The sequence below is a fragment of the Microcaecilia unicolor genome, chromosome 6 (genome assembly GCF_901765095.1).
Source record: "Microcaecilia unicolor chromosome 6, aMicUni1.1, whole genome shotgun sequence".
NCBI lineage: Eukaryota > Metazoa > Chordata > Amphibia > Gymnophiona > Siphonopidae > Microcaecilia > Microcaecilia unicolor.
Window position 1 is genome coordinate 241537539 of NC_044036.1, and position 14936 is coordinate 241552474.

The window sequence follows — 14936 nt, forward strand, 5'->3', positions numbered from 1 at the left end:
ACCCTTTCAGTTCAGAACTCCAATTTTGGCCTGAACTGATTTATTGTGTGCCAGTGGTGTGAAGAGAGTGTGGATTGATATTCCTAACAGTCCCCTGGTGAATACTGGTCCTGATTTTGACTCATCAATAAACCTTATATATTTTATTATAGTAACCCACCCAGTGGCATAGCCAAGGGTGGGCCCAGGCCCACCCACTTTAGGCTCAGGCCCACCTAGTAGCAGCACATCTATGATGTGGCTGGCAGGGATCCCAAAGTCCCACCATCCGAAAACTCCCAACAACTGTTCCTCCTGTATACCTTGTAAATAGCAGATCTTCACCTACATTGAGCAGCGACTGATGCATACTGCTCACACCAGCACCACAGCTTTTCCTCTGATGTATTCCTGCCTATGCGGAAACAGGAAGTTGCATCAGAGGGAAGGCTGTGGGGTCAACATGAGCAGTGTGTATTAGTTGCTGCTCGCTGCCGGTGAAAATCTGCTATTTAAAAGGTATGCAGGGGAGGGGGGGGGGGGGTGTTTGAGAGACCATATGGCATGCAGGTGAGAGAAGGACAGACCAAATCACCTGTGGGAAGGGGCATGGTTCTTCTGCCCACCCATCTTGGGCCCAGGCCCACCCAAAATTGGGTATCTGGCTACGCCCCTGAACCCACCTAAGGCTTATCTGGATGAAACAGGATTAAAGATGGAAATTCATATGCACAGGGAACATAAGGACTACAAAAAGGGCCCTAAGCAATTCAAGGTGAAGAGAAACTAAGGGATAAAATTGCTGCCAAGAAAACACAAACTGGCTGTGAATGGTAATAGGTAGGAGAGCTCTTCAGCCACCTATACGTGTTTCTGTTTATTTCAGCATCAGTCACAGGGATGCTGTGACTATCAGACCACAAAATGTTTTGTTTGTTGAAGTACAACTGCAAACACACATGACAGCATGGGTGTTCATGTTCCTCCTTCACTGCCTTTAGGCCTTCAGTGAATAGGATAAATACAAAACTTTCTGTAAGGACTGAGACATTCTTCCGAGTTGTCTGCACAGAGCTGAGACCATGAAAACAATGATGGTGCTGACTGTGGGGCTGCTCTTATTCTGTGTTCTTCAGAGCCAGGCAGAGGTAATCACAGTGACCTAGGCAGGCAACTATTCAATCTTTGCATAAAAACCTTTTTTTCTTTTTTCTTTGAATTGTGAAGTTTATCTCATATTATTTCATTTAAAAATGAAAATGACAGCGAAACTGACTGAAATTCATTTCAGGTTTAATGCACGTTTGGAAACTAAAAACACAAGACATTTTAATGCATAATAAAATGAAATACTGAAACAACATTGTACAATGAGGGGCCCTTTTACTAAAGCTTAGCATCCTATTTTATACCTATGGATTACGTGGCACTTAGTACACACTAATGTCCATTAATGCACGCTAAGCTGTCGTAAAAAGGCTCCTAAGTGAAAAATATGCCAAAAAAACGAAAAATATTGGCATGAGCAAAACGAAGAAAATAGAACTTTTAGTCTATGTGGAAAGGATGATGCTGAGTGTACTAGCTAAAGGCAGGTAGCTGTGGGGTAACTTTCCCTCATACTTGGCAAGGAAAGGGTATGAAATAGCTACAGACTACGGCAGGGGTCCTCAGACTATGACTATGGGTTTTGAGCACTTCACAGAGCAAGCTTTACTTTTCTGTTACCTCTGCTGTAGTCCTTCTGCTTCATTAAAAAGCCACAGTGTGGTGTGATGATGGGAGGAGGATCATGTGCCTCACACAGGGCCTATTTTTTTCCCACACACAGTGGCAACTGCAGCCAAGCTAGTGTGGTTCTCCTAGGCCATGCTGCTGAAAAGGAAGAGTGGGGGAGGGGAAGAAGGGGGGAGAGAGAAGAAAAAAAGTAGAAAGAGAGGACTGAGGAGAGGTAAAGAGAATATGAGAAGGGTAGAGAGCTGATGAAATAGGATCTGAGAGAGGGTGAGAGAGGAAAGAGGTGGGGCTGGAAAGCAGAGTGAGAGGATGGGGGGGTGGGGTGTTAAGTCAGCTAAAGAGAAGGGGTGAAAAAAGGGGAGCGGAACTGATAGAGAGACTGAGATTACATGGCGAGAGGAAGATCTGATGGGAGAGGGTGCACCATAAACAAATTAGGTTGAGAGTTGGGTTTACAGGGTGTCACAGGGCTCTCTCTCTTAAAGTATTTAGCAAATATGTCTTTTTTTAAAAATTATTTTATTTTAAGCAATTTACAAATTTAAATTCCAAGAATAAATCTTGATACAGAAAAGATGAATACTTCCAGTTCAGATTTCCAAATCACAAAAAGAAAAAAACATAATCAACATATTATATTTCTCATCTTTAGTCCACAATTGGGGGAGAGAAGCAAGTCACAATACCTGCAGAAAAATGAAGAGAAACTCTGCAAATGAAAGACTAAAGGCTAGAAAGGAGGGTATCAGGATTCTTTCAATTTAAATTATGGAGTAGATGTAACTACAACTCTTGGCTGTGCGAAGGGAGTTACAACAGTCTTAGAATCCAAGAAAGAACTTAAATGTATAAGATCATAAAAAAACATATTTCACTGAATTTAGTTTCAACACACATTTACAGGGGAAATTCAGCTAGAAAAGACTGCCCAGTTGTATAACTCATGGGCGAAGTTTAAGGAAAGATTGGCGCCTCTTTTGGGTCACTTTAGATACACCCGGAAACATTCTAATCTTACAGCTCAAACAAAAGCTCTTCTCTATGGCGGAAAAATTGTTTCAGTATCCAGTCTCTATTAGGTTGTAATACAAATGTCATTATCAATGTTGCAGGTTTTAAACCTAAGTTATCATCTTCAAGTGTCTGTGTAAGATTTAAATTCTCAAAAGATACTTCAGTCCCTTCAGCAACAGGTTGTTCAGTAGTCTTCTTAATATAAGGTAATAAGTAATACATTTTTGAAACTGGAGGATAAGCTTGTTCAGGAATCTTTACTATTTCAGACAGATATTTTTTAAAGGTTATAAGAAGAGCAATTGAAGGCTGTCTGGGAAAGTTTATTAAACGTAATGTATTAGACCTCTGCTGAGTTTCCAAGTTCTTAGTCTTATTCTGAAGCAGCAAATTCTCTTTGATCATATTTACTTGTATTTGTTGAAGAGATTGAACATCTTTAACATTAGTCTCAATCGTTTTATCCATTGTTAATATTTTTTTCTAATATAGGTATTTTCTCTGATGAAATTTAAGTTTGCTGGATTACTGCTAAAGGTTTTTGAGAAAAAGATGTTTCTAAACCCAAAAGGGCTTCCCTTATAGTGTTATTATTGCTGGTTTTTTTGGCAAAAATGCCTTACTCAGTAAAACAGAATTGGTCACTGATTCATCAGGGAGTTGTATCTCTTTTGTCACGTTGTTTTCACCAAAGACGCTTACTCCATGCTGTTCCGCACCCCTCTGTACAGATGTGCTCGGCGGTGCATCGCAAGAGACTGACCCTGCTCCAGGAAGCTCTACCACCTGCCTCTTGGGAACGCAGAGTTTCCTGCTCACATCTCTGCTCGTCCGCCAGCATGGGTGGCGCTGACCGTAATTCGGGACTTAGAGTTGTTTAAGCTTCAAGCTGGAGGAGCGGCTCACCTCTCCCCACTCCCTCCAGCAGCAAAGAAACAGGTCCCGATATTGTTCTTGGTACAGCGAAGCAGTCCATGGGTCCCACCATTGGCATGACTAGCACAGCGGGGCCCACATGTCTGACTCTCCTTTTAGGCATAAAGAAATCCCCCCCCAATACTTCCAGGTTCAAAGAGAACGAAGGTAGGACCGAAGTGACTTCACAACGCTCCCTTGAAGCCGCCATCTTGCTCTCCCCTGCTTTTGTTCAGCAAATATGTCTTTTATGTTGAAATAATTTTTATTGTCACCAAAAACAACATTCCAAACATGAGAGTAAACCATTTTCAAGATATATATCCCCCACCCCCCTTTTCTTCCCCTCCTAAGCTCTGTGCATATTAAACCAAACAGTAAGTGAGACACTCTGGGAAGAACATAATTCTATTGATTCAAAAGTCTGCTACATTCTAGAGACAGGTAAAGAATCCTCAGCCTCTTCTAGCGTTGAAACGTTGGAGAGGTCGTCCCTGCTGGGAAATCTGGGTTTTGGAACAAAGCCTCATAGGGTGTAGCCGCTGCTGAAAAATTATGGCACGTGCACAGCCATCACCAAGCTGCTCTCGCTGAAAGAAAAAGGGGATTATGTCATAGTACAGGATCTGTTTTACCTGGAATAGTATGTATCAACCAGCTAATATGCGTTGTAGAAGACAAAACTGACTCCACATCCGTAGAACGTGTGCGTTTTGGTTAACCAATCTCGTATATGTCTCATGGAACATGCTATTGTCAGATACCGCATGTTCAAAAGTACCAAACCTCCATGCGATATAGGTTTTTCTACTATCCAGAGTGGTATTCTGGGATGCCGCCCCCTCCACAAAAAGCCCTGAATCATTCTGTTCAATACGCATTCATCTTTCTTTTTCAGGAATAATGGTAGCATCTGAAACACATATAACCAACGTGGGACCAACATCATATTAATCAAAGTGATCCGTCTTAGCAGAGAGAGGGGGTAGGCGACCCCGAGTTGTAGCCAAATTTTAGTTTGTGTCAACAATGGGAGGACATTCATCTCATACAACTTATTCAAGTCATCTGGAATAGTGACCCCTAGATATTTGAAGTAGCGAGAGGCCCATTGCAAAGGAAATTGCCCCCTCCATTGAAGTTGAGTATTCAATGGCAACGGCAGGGCCAGGGATTTCGACAAATTTAATTTAAAGCCCGAAATTGTCCCAAAGTCCTCCATCAGACGAAGTATATGGGCGAGAAAATCAAATATGTCTTTTAAGATCAAATATCATTATTGTCATTCAAAAGTATTATCAAAAAGAACAGTGACTAAATAAAGATATCACATTTTGCAAGTTGTTACGTCTGTGCTCACCTCGCCCTCTGGTGGCCAGAACCGGTGGCTGCTGTGGATCATCACCCGTTCCAGATTTCAGCCCAGTCCGGTCCGGATCTTCCGGGCTGCCAGACTTGCTTGCTTGGATTGAACCTACACAGTACCCGTAGTTTCCTGGTGATGGTTGCAGCTGAGCTCCAGGTGCTGCTGGGCTTATTAGCCATTCTGAAACCTTGCTGCTTTGCCTTTGCATTGCATCTAAGGCCCTGGTATGTTGGTGCTTGTTGCACTCCTGCCTTGTTTGGTTTCTTGTCCTGGTTTCTTGCCTGATTCTGCTGTCTGCCCGAACTCTGTTTGTTCCCTGGTTTATGTTACTGCCTGCCCTGAATCCTGCATGTATCCTGGTTTATGCTACTGTCCGCTGCCTGCCTTGACCCAGCTTGAACCCTGGTTTATTCTACTGTCAGAGATCTGCCCTGTCTCTAGTGTGGGGTGGTTTTGCCTGCCACTGCTAGTGGTCCAAGGGCTCACAAACCCAGTTTCCAGCTTTGAAAACGTGACACAAGTTAAGCTAAAACATGAACAGTTTTGCCAATTCCTCCCTCTTACCACATTCCCTAACAGAAAACAAAATCATCCTCCGCCCTCACCCCCCCCCCCCCCCCCCCCCCCCCCCCCCCCCCAGGATACTCTATGCAAACATGTCTTCTAAATGATTTTTCCATTCTTGACCTTGAGGGAAGTTTTGTGTAAACTGTAACAGTGGCTTTTTTCCCAACTCAGCTCATCTGCCTCAAGTAAGTCCTATTAATAATAATTAATTATTTGGATTTTTAAAGCCCATAATCCTGACTTGGGATATCTAAATTCAGTGTCTTTTGTTACAGTTAACACAAAAACAGGAACAAAAAAGTAACGATGAGGAAGAAACAGAAAAGAATCTCATCCTCCTTATAGAAAGCTCATAGTTACTGGTAGCTGCACAAGGAATCCGTTACCAGTTTCGACAGTCACACAACCTAAATCGCCGGGCAGTGCCACTGAATATTGGGTCTGTCTGGCCATGAAAAAGTGAGCAGGTCAGGGGCAGCACAGGGAGCAGTACTGGGGATGAGTCAGCAGTTATGCAGGTGTTGGCATTATTCAATGCCGGCACCCACAAAGCTAAGAGGGTGAATTTAGGACAGTTCAAAAGGTGTCCTAAATTTGGCCGCTTAGCTATGTGGGTGCCAGCACCCACATAATTTTTATAAAGATATCCTACCCTCTCTGATTCCCCACCCTCTGAAAGAATCTCTCTTCTGATCCCTCTCCACCATCCACAACAGCAGTATGTCTTCTCCCCACACCACCACCACCATCACCATAGGCCCCTCCTAGGCCTTTCCTACATCCTTGGTAGTCCAGTGGGTGCATTTAGGGCAGGAGTGAACCCCATTTGCTCCTCACCACAGCAGCTGGGCTGCTGCAACCTCTCATGTGGGGTTCGCACCTGTGCCCAGTGCCCCCACTGGCCCACCAGGGATGCTTAGTAGGTCTGGGAGGGGCCTATTGTGATGGGAGAGGGGGGGGGTATTGCTGTTGCAGGTGATGGAGCGGGATTAGAGGGGCCAGTTAAACATTTAAATATTTCACTGGTCCTGGGCAATATTCAGCTGGGATTTGCATAACTGTCTTGTAAGGGCCCTGGATGAATATTGGCTGGGACCCACATAAGTTCGTGTGGTCAATGGGTTTCCAGTTAGCCTTGGATAGTCAGTGCTGGCGCCCGCACATGGTCTGGCACTGAACATCTAAGGCTAGTTTAGCCAGTCATGGTCAGCATTTGAAAAAACGCTGATCACCATCAGCTAAATATTGGCCCAGGTATATGGGTAATAATCTCCCAAACCTTCCCCCAAAGAAGAGGAAAGTTTGGACAGTCAAATGGCATATATGAAAATGTGCCTCTCTCTCAAGCACAATGCCAATATACAATGGAACTGGATAAACCTGCTCTCCATAGCCTCCTGTAGATCCAAGGTGACCTGTGAACTACAAATGAGTGACTAAGAGAGGCTCACTGTCAACAAAATCCATATCCATCAGGTGGCTGGGTGGGTTCACATCAGGCTCTGCAACTTATATTAAATAATACACCAAAGCTACCTCCAGCACCCCCAGACCACCCTTGGGAAGTATAGGACTGGTGAATGCCAGATCAGCTGCAAAGCAATCCTCAGTGATCCATGATGTAATACATGAACAGCATCTTGACATCCTAGGAGTAAGTGAAACCTGGCTAGATGAAAGTGGGGGTTTACTACTGGCATAGTTCACTATGCCCAACAGGTTTCAATATTCAACATCAACCAAGACCAGGAAGATGGGGTGGAGGGGTAGCAGACTTAATTCGGAATACAATCAAACTGTGCAGAATCTCCATTTCCCAGTTACAAGAATCAGAATCTCTTTTAATCCAACTTGAGGAGGAAAAACCAATCTGGCTGCTCATGGTACAGTGAGCACCTCTTAGCAACACATTATCTGTGCAAGAAATCCTAGACCTGATTACTCAAATGACTCTGAATTACCCTAGGCTGGTGATCATGGGAGATTTCCATCTACACATCAAAACCCCAATGTCACGTCTGTGGCCGTGACCACCCTCAGCTTTACCTTCTTTCTGGGGGTCAGCAGCTCTGCTGGCTTCTGTCTGTGTTTGTGTTAGTCTTGTCTCTGTCCTGGTGTGCTGGCTGCTTCCAGCATGAACCTGATTGCTTCACTAGACCTCACCTGTGTGGGATATGTCTCTCTAGGGAGCCAGCATCTAAGATGGCTGCCACCGGCTCTGTGCCAGCTTCCAAGATGGCTCCTGCTTGTCTTTCCTGTGGGCTCACTTCCTATGTGTGTCAAGCCTCTCTTTGGGGTCAGTGTACTTCCTGCTTCTGTCCTGCTGCTGGTGACTCATCAGTGAGTGCCTTCATAAGGAAGTGCTGTGCTTGCAGTCAGGGCCTTTGCATAAGTGTTATGCTCGTAGGTCAGGTTAGTAAGTGTCTGCTGCACTACTGCTTAGCCTCTCTCTGGGTTCCAGCCCAGTTTCTTTCTGTGTCTGTGTCTCTGTTGTCCTTCCTTGGGGGGTCTTCCCTGCCACTGTCTGTGGACTGCGGGTCCTTCCTAGCTTACCCTGTGTTTGGGGTGAAGCCTCTGTTCCTGGCTTACCCTGTGTTTGGGGTGAAGCCTCTGCTCCAGGCTTACCCTGTGTTGGGGTGAAGCCTCTGTCCCTGGCTTACCCTGTCTGTTCTCCTGTCTGCCCCAAAGACCCTTGGCCTGTTATTCCTGGTTACTCTGTTTGCTCTGCTGCCAGCCCAAGACCCCTGGCCTGTTCTTCCTGGTTTGCTCTCTTTACCCTAAGTCCTGCCTTGCCTAGCCTGTGTGCCTACCCTGCTTGTATATCCTGAGTGTATATCCTGATTCCTGTATCTGTCTGGCTAGTGTGTTTTCCTGGGTGATTATTCCTGTATCCTGTCTCCACCTAGCTAGAGGGTTTACCCTGTGGGTATTCCCGGATCCCCGTTCTGCCTAGTGTGTTGCTGCCCTAGTCCTTGCTCCTGCTAGCTTCTGTACGCCTTGTGTTCCTTGGTCTGTCTTCTGGGTCTGGCTAGTGGCTGTGCAGCAGCACACTGTCTGTGTTTAGTTCCTAGTCTAGTCTCCCTCGTGTTTCCTAGACCCAGGGTGGGTCCTCTGGATCTTCAGTTCCTGCCTAATCCTGCAAGTCCTGCCGGCCACCTGCACTTCGGAGCTCAACTCCGGAGGAACAGTGGCTAAGTGCAGGTGAAGCTGTTCCTGTTTCGTCTGTTCTAGTTGCCTGCCTTGTACTACTCCAGTCCAGAGTTCCAGTACTGCTCTTCTGTGTTTCCAGTCCCGAGGTGGTCTTGCCTGCCACTGCCGCTCCTCGGCAGTGGCCCAAGGGCTCACGAACTCCAGTCCTGCCTCGAGGACCTGACAGAATGCCAAGGCCCTCGAGAACGCAACACCCAAATACCACCCCAGCTGCCTTTCTGGACACAATGACAGCACTAGGATTTACACAGGTGATCAATTCGCCAACCCACGAAAAGGGTCACATACTATACCTGGTATTCTACAAAGGGGTTGAAGTTCCAGAATTGTGGGATAACAGTATTGAAATAACCATCATGGTCAGACCATTTTCTAATTACATTTTCCCTAAGTGATCAGAGACAAAAAAAAAAGCTGACCGTTGAGAATTTCCTAGAGGCCTTGGATTATCCACATGTGGATGAAAAGACAACTACAGTGTCAGAACAGGTTGACATTTGGAATACACACTTAGCCAAGACCTTAGAAAAAATGCCACCTCTAAAAATGGTCTTATGCCCCACTCACAAACACTCACTTTGGTTTTATCCAGAAATTCAGATCCTTAAACGCGAAGGATGGAAACTGGAAAGGAGATGGCGTAAATCCTACCTGGATGAAGACAGGCCAAACTGTAGGAAGCATATGACAAAGTACCACCAAGCCTTAACAGCAACCAAAAAAAAACAATATTTCTCTCACTGCATTCCACTGGGTGCTAATTCAATCAAGTAATTGTTCAGTATAGTAAACGGCCTTCTGCAACCCCCACAACAGAACCAAACTGCCCAGTCTAAACTGAACTGCAATGATTTTGCTGCATACCTTGCCAACAAAATTAAAAGTCTTTGCCAGGATTTACAGGCAATCCCTCCCAGTCTCCATTCAGTTAACCAGGAGTTGACAAAATCCTAAGAGACCTTCGATCAACTACTTGCTTCCTCGACCCCTGCCCATCAAAGATAGTGCAGCAGGCAAGTATGGGCCTCATAGAAGGCGCCACAAAAATTGTGAACTCCTCTTTTTCTAATAAGCAACTACCAAAAGTATTAAAAAGGGCAGTGGTTCACCTTTGCTAAAGAAAAACAACCTTGACCAGGACAAACTTGAAAGTTACCAGCCAGTATCCAAAATCCCATTTCAAGGGAAACTTATAGAACAAACAGTCTGTGTTCAACTTAATGACTAGCTAGAAGAGAGAAACTGGCTAGATCCATGTCAATCTGGATTCAGACCCAGTTATGGAAGAGAAACAGTTCTCGTATCCCTACTAGATGATCTTCACAGAAACTGAGACAGAGGATTCGCTTCGGTGTTCTGCTAGATTTCTCAGCAGCTTTTGACACTGTGGATCATGATATCATGCTAACACAACTGACAGAAACAGGTCTCAATAGAACAGTACTTGCTTGGTTCAGATCCTATCTATCAGACAGGCAACAATCCATAATGTTTGGCAGCAACTCATCACCACCATGGGCACTGACCTGTGGGGTACCACAAGGATCGATAGTGTCACCTATTCTGTTCAATATCAACTAGCCACTAGCTGAGCTGATTCGGTCAATGGACACTCAGTTCTATATCTACATGATTGATCTGCAGATACTCATATCCACTGAACCTGACTTACCTATAGCCTTGAATAAACTGATTACTTGTCTAACATCTATTCAAGAATGGGCTAAACACAACAAACTTTGCCTGATCCCAAGTAAAACCAAGCTTCTCTGGGTCCCTAAAACAAGTGGATACATACCTAACATCACAATCTCTTTTGGGACGTATGAACTCCCCCTCAAATCACAAGTCATGAACTTTAGAACACAATTAGAGTCAACACTTACTCTGATTCCCCAAATTCCCCAACCTTCAACAGCTGCTTCTACTATTTGCGACAGCAACGCTGCCTCTCTCCTCATATCGAGAAGGTAAATATTATCCCAGTTGTGAGTGCCATGATAACATCAAGACTGGATTACTGCAATGCACTATACAATGGTCTGACTACAAAGGGCCTGCACCAGCTTCTATTGATTCAGAATGCTGCAGCAAGACTCGAAGAAGGTTGCAAGCGACATGACCACATCACCAGAGAAGTAACCAGACTCTGTATTTTGGATGGGCCCAGAGGTAACTTGGATGAGCCCTTCCATGCGCACTTGCCCGTCCCCCCACCATACACCACAAATATCTTCCCGGAGATATTTTTTAAGAACATGAGAGATTTTTTTTCACCTACCCCACATCTCCCTCTCCTCTGCAGCATCACAGCATCTGCACTTCTGTCTCTGTCCTTCCCCAATGACAGTACAGGCATCCTCGGCGCCTGCAGCGATTCATTCTCACTGCCTGCGCCGGCCCCGCAGGCTTCCATCTGCCATGTCCCACCCTCGTTGATGTCATTGCCTGTTTCCTGACTGGTGGAACGTGGCAAATGGAAGCCTGCGGGGCTGGCGCAAGAAGCAAGAATGAATCGCTGCAGGTGCCGAGGACACCTGTACCAACACCGGGGAGGGAAGGGGTTCAGAGACTGGAGTGCAGATGCTGGGATGCCGCGGTGGAGAGGGAGGAAAACTTCATTGGCTACCAGTAGAATACATGGCTAAATTAAAAACTCTATGTCTGATCTTCAAGGCCCTTAAAGAAAATGACCCTGAGTACTTGAAGAACAGGATGACCTTCTACACACTGCCAAGGACACCAAGGTCCTCTCAAGGACTATCACTAACCACACCCTCTCCAAAAGACATTACATGATGTGATATTCCAGAGTAGCTCCCACACTCTGGAATGCACTGCCTGAAAGGCTCCACTTAACACAAGACTATCTCTACTTCAAGAAGCAGGTGAAAGCTTGGCTCTTCAACCAGGCCTTTAATAGAAGAAGTAACTAACTTGTTAGTTTTACTCATACACATAAGGAGTGACACGGGTTGCACATACTGCAGCAGGACATGGTTATCCACTCCTACCCTAGCTGATATAATATTTAATCATCTCTTTGACCTCATGTGCACCTTTCTCTAAATTAGTCACCTTATTTTCTAACTTCTCTAACTCTCTCACCTATCTATATGTTAACCATGTTTCTGACCTCATGTGCAACTTTCTTTAAATTAGTTGCCTTATTCGCTAACTCTTCTTACTGTCTTACCTATCTATATGTTTCATCTTTGCTTATGCCCTTTACTGTCAATTAAAATGTTCTATTACATATTATTTTGACATTATAAGTAGTATACTATGCCATACTTTGTATTGTTATTTCAATATTTTTACTTCTGAAATTGCCTATTGCTCATGTTTGATTTATTCTTACTGTACATCGCCTTAAGTGAATTCCTTCACAAAGGCGGTAAAGAAATCCTAATTTTAAAAAAATGCTCCTATCCAAAACACCCACTATTCAATGGTACCTTCAACTATTCTCAATTTTTGTTCCCATATTTTCTCTAAACCTATAGTAGGAGAGTAGTGTTCATCCCTCAATTCCTTGTAGCAGAAGAAAGCGTGGAGGGGCATAATCGAGCAGGGCGTCCAAGTTTTCATGAGGGCGTCCTCGTAGGATGGCCCCGCGAAAGGGCGGGGAAACCTGTATTATCAAAACAAGATGGGTGTCCATCTTTCGTTTCGATAATACGGTCGGGGACGCCCTTAGAGATGGTTGACCTAAATGTTGAGATGGTCGACCTTAGAGATGGTCGTCCACGGTTTTCAGCCATAATGGAAACTGAGGACAAACATCTCAAAAACGACCAAATCCAGCCCTTTGGTCATGGGAGGAGCCAGAATTCATAGTGCACTGGTCCCCCTGACATGCCAGGACACCAACCGGGCACCCTAGGGGGCACTGCAGTGGACTTCAGAAATTGCTCTCAGGTACATAGCTCCCTTACCTTGTGTGCTGAGCCCCCCAAAACCCACTACCCTAACTGTACACCACTACCATAGCCCTAAGGGGTGAAGGGGGCACCTACATGTGGGTACAGTGGGTTTCGGGTGGGTTTTGGAGGGCTCACATTTACCACCACAAGTGTAATAGGTAGGGGGGATGGGCCTGGGTCCACCTGCCTGAAGTGCACTGCACCCACTAAAACTGCTCCAGGGACCTGCATACTGCTGTCATGGAGCTGGGTATGACATCTGAGGCTGGCATAGAGGCTGGCAAAAAAAATGTTTAGGGTGGGAGGGGGTTGGTGACCACTGGGGGAGTAAGGGGAGGTCATCCCCGATTCCCTCCGGTGGTCATCTGGTCAGTTCGGGCACCTTTTCACGGCTTGGTCGCAAGAAAAAATGGACCAAGTAAAGTCGGCCAAGTACTTGTCAGGGACACCCTTCTTGTTTCCATTATCGGCCAAGGACGACCATCTCTTAATCACGCCCCAGTCCCGCATTCGCTAATGTGCTGACACGCCCCCGTGAACTTTGGTCATCCACGCGACGGGAAGCAGTTGAGGACGCCCCAAATCGGCTTTCGATTATGCCGATTTGGGCAACCCTAAGAGAAGGTCGCCCATCTCCCGATTTGTGTCGGAAGATGGGCGCCCTTCTGTTTCGAAAATAAGCCTGCCCTACCTTTTGTTTTTGGTACAAAGATCTTTCTTTTTTTTCCAAATTCTTTTTTTTTTTTTTTATTGGTATAGATTTATCTTATATTACAAAAAAAAAACAGATAATAAAACAACATTACATATCATGCTTGATTTACTTGTCTAACATCTGAAACTATCCCTATACCTTCCCGTCCCACCCTCCCCCTCCACCCTCCCCCCCTCCCGTATCATGGTGGTGCTTCTTGCTGTTCTTTAAATTGTTCATAGGACTGCCATAATTTGCCAAAGGGTCCCATTCTTCCTCTTCTGATAGCTGTCAGTTTGGCCATTTGATACAGAAAGTCCACTCTCTGCAGTACTTTTTGCATATCCGGCGACTGTTGTTTTTTCCAATTTCTTGCTATAGCAATTTTTGCCGCGACCAGATATTGTGTCGCCAGCTTATGCTGTACCCCCGTCGTTGAGCCCGGTTTGATATGGAGCAAACAATTTTCGGGCTTGCATGGGAAGGGTTGCTGAATCACTTTAGAAATTGTTGAGATAACTGTCTTCCAGTATTCCATTATTCTGGGACATTCCCACCAGATGTGCATAAATGTTCCCTTCTCTCCACAATTTCGCCAACAGTCTGCCGATACCTCTGGATATATACGATGCAATCTTTCTGGCGTATAATACCACCAGTAATATATCTTATATCCATTCTCGATTGCACTCTGAGCCAAAGATGGTTTAAAGAGATACCTATATCCTCTCTTCCAGCAGTCTTTAGTTATTGTAGTTTGCAATGCTGTTTCCCATCTATTCACATATATTGTTTGGGGGTCAGTATGACTTAACAAAGCTAGATATAGACGCGATATGCTCCCTCTGCCCCCGCCCTTCTCTAATGCATTTTCTAAAGATGTTTTTCCCAGTTCCAACTCCTCTCGTGCCTTGCTAAGGATATAATTACGGATACAACAGTAATAGACTTGATCTCTGGCTTGCAGCCCGTATTCCTCCTGCAATATTGGAAAGTCTACCACTTTGTCCTCATCCCATAATTGACCTAAAGTGTAGAGCCCTGCACGTGCCCAATGTTTATAACTAATTTCTGACCCTCCAAGCGGAAACCCAGGAGCCCTACCTATTCCTGTCTTGTGAAAGTATTTTCTTTCCGGAAACCATTTCCTCCTAATTTGATGCCATGTGGTTAGAATGTGCCTAATTCCTATGGGTACCCTTCTACCAAAACTCCCAAGCTCCTTTTCCGTTGACCATAGAATGTCTCCTATTTCTCTCATTCCCATCCATGCTCTTTCCCAGTGCAGCCATTTCTTGGTAACCGCCGGGTGCCAATCGGCTAAAATTCTTAATTGGGCAGCCTGATAGTATAATAGGAAATTAGGCACTCCCATCCCTCCTCTCTCTTTTGGTTGGTACATAATATTGCGTTTCACCCTCGGTGGTCTCTTCCGCCATATAAAAGCAAACAGTTTTCTGTTTAAGTGCTTGAAAAAGCTTTGTGGGATAGGGATGGGTAATGCCATAAAAAGATATAGGATCTTTGG

General features: G+C 45.0%; 1 protein-coding gene across 1 annotated transcript in view; it reads left to right on the forward strand.

Moving 5' to 3' along the window:
* Positions 1–1047: 1047 nt before the first annotated feature.
* LOC115472136 (trypsin inhibitor-like) overlaps positions 1048–14936 on the forward strand; it is a 59423-nt gene continuing 45534 nt past the window's right edge. Inside the window, exon 1 of the mRNA XM_030206260.1 lies at positions 1048–1127. Coding sequence (XP_030062120.1) covers positions 1062–1127 — 66 coding nt within the window. The 5' untranslated portion in view covers positions 1048–1061. The remainder of the gene's footprint in view (positions 1128–14936) is intronic.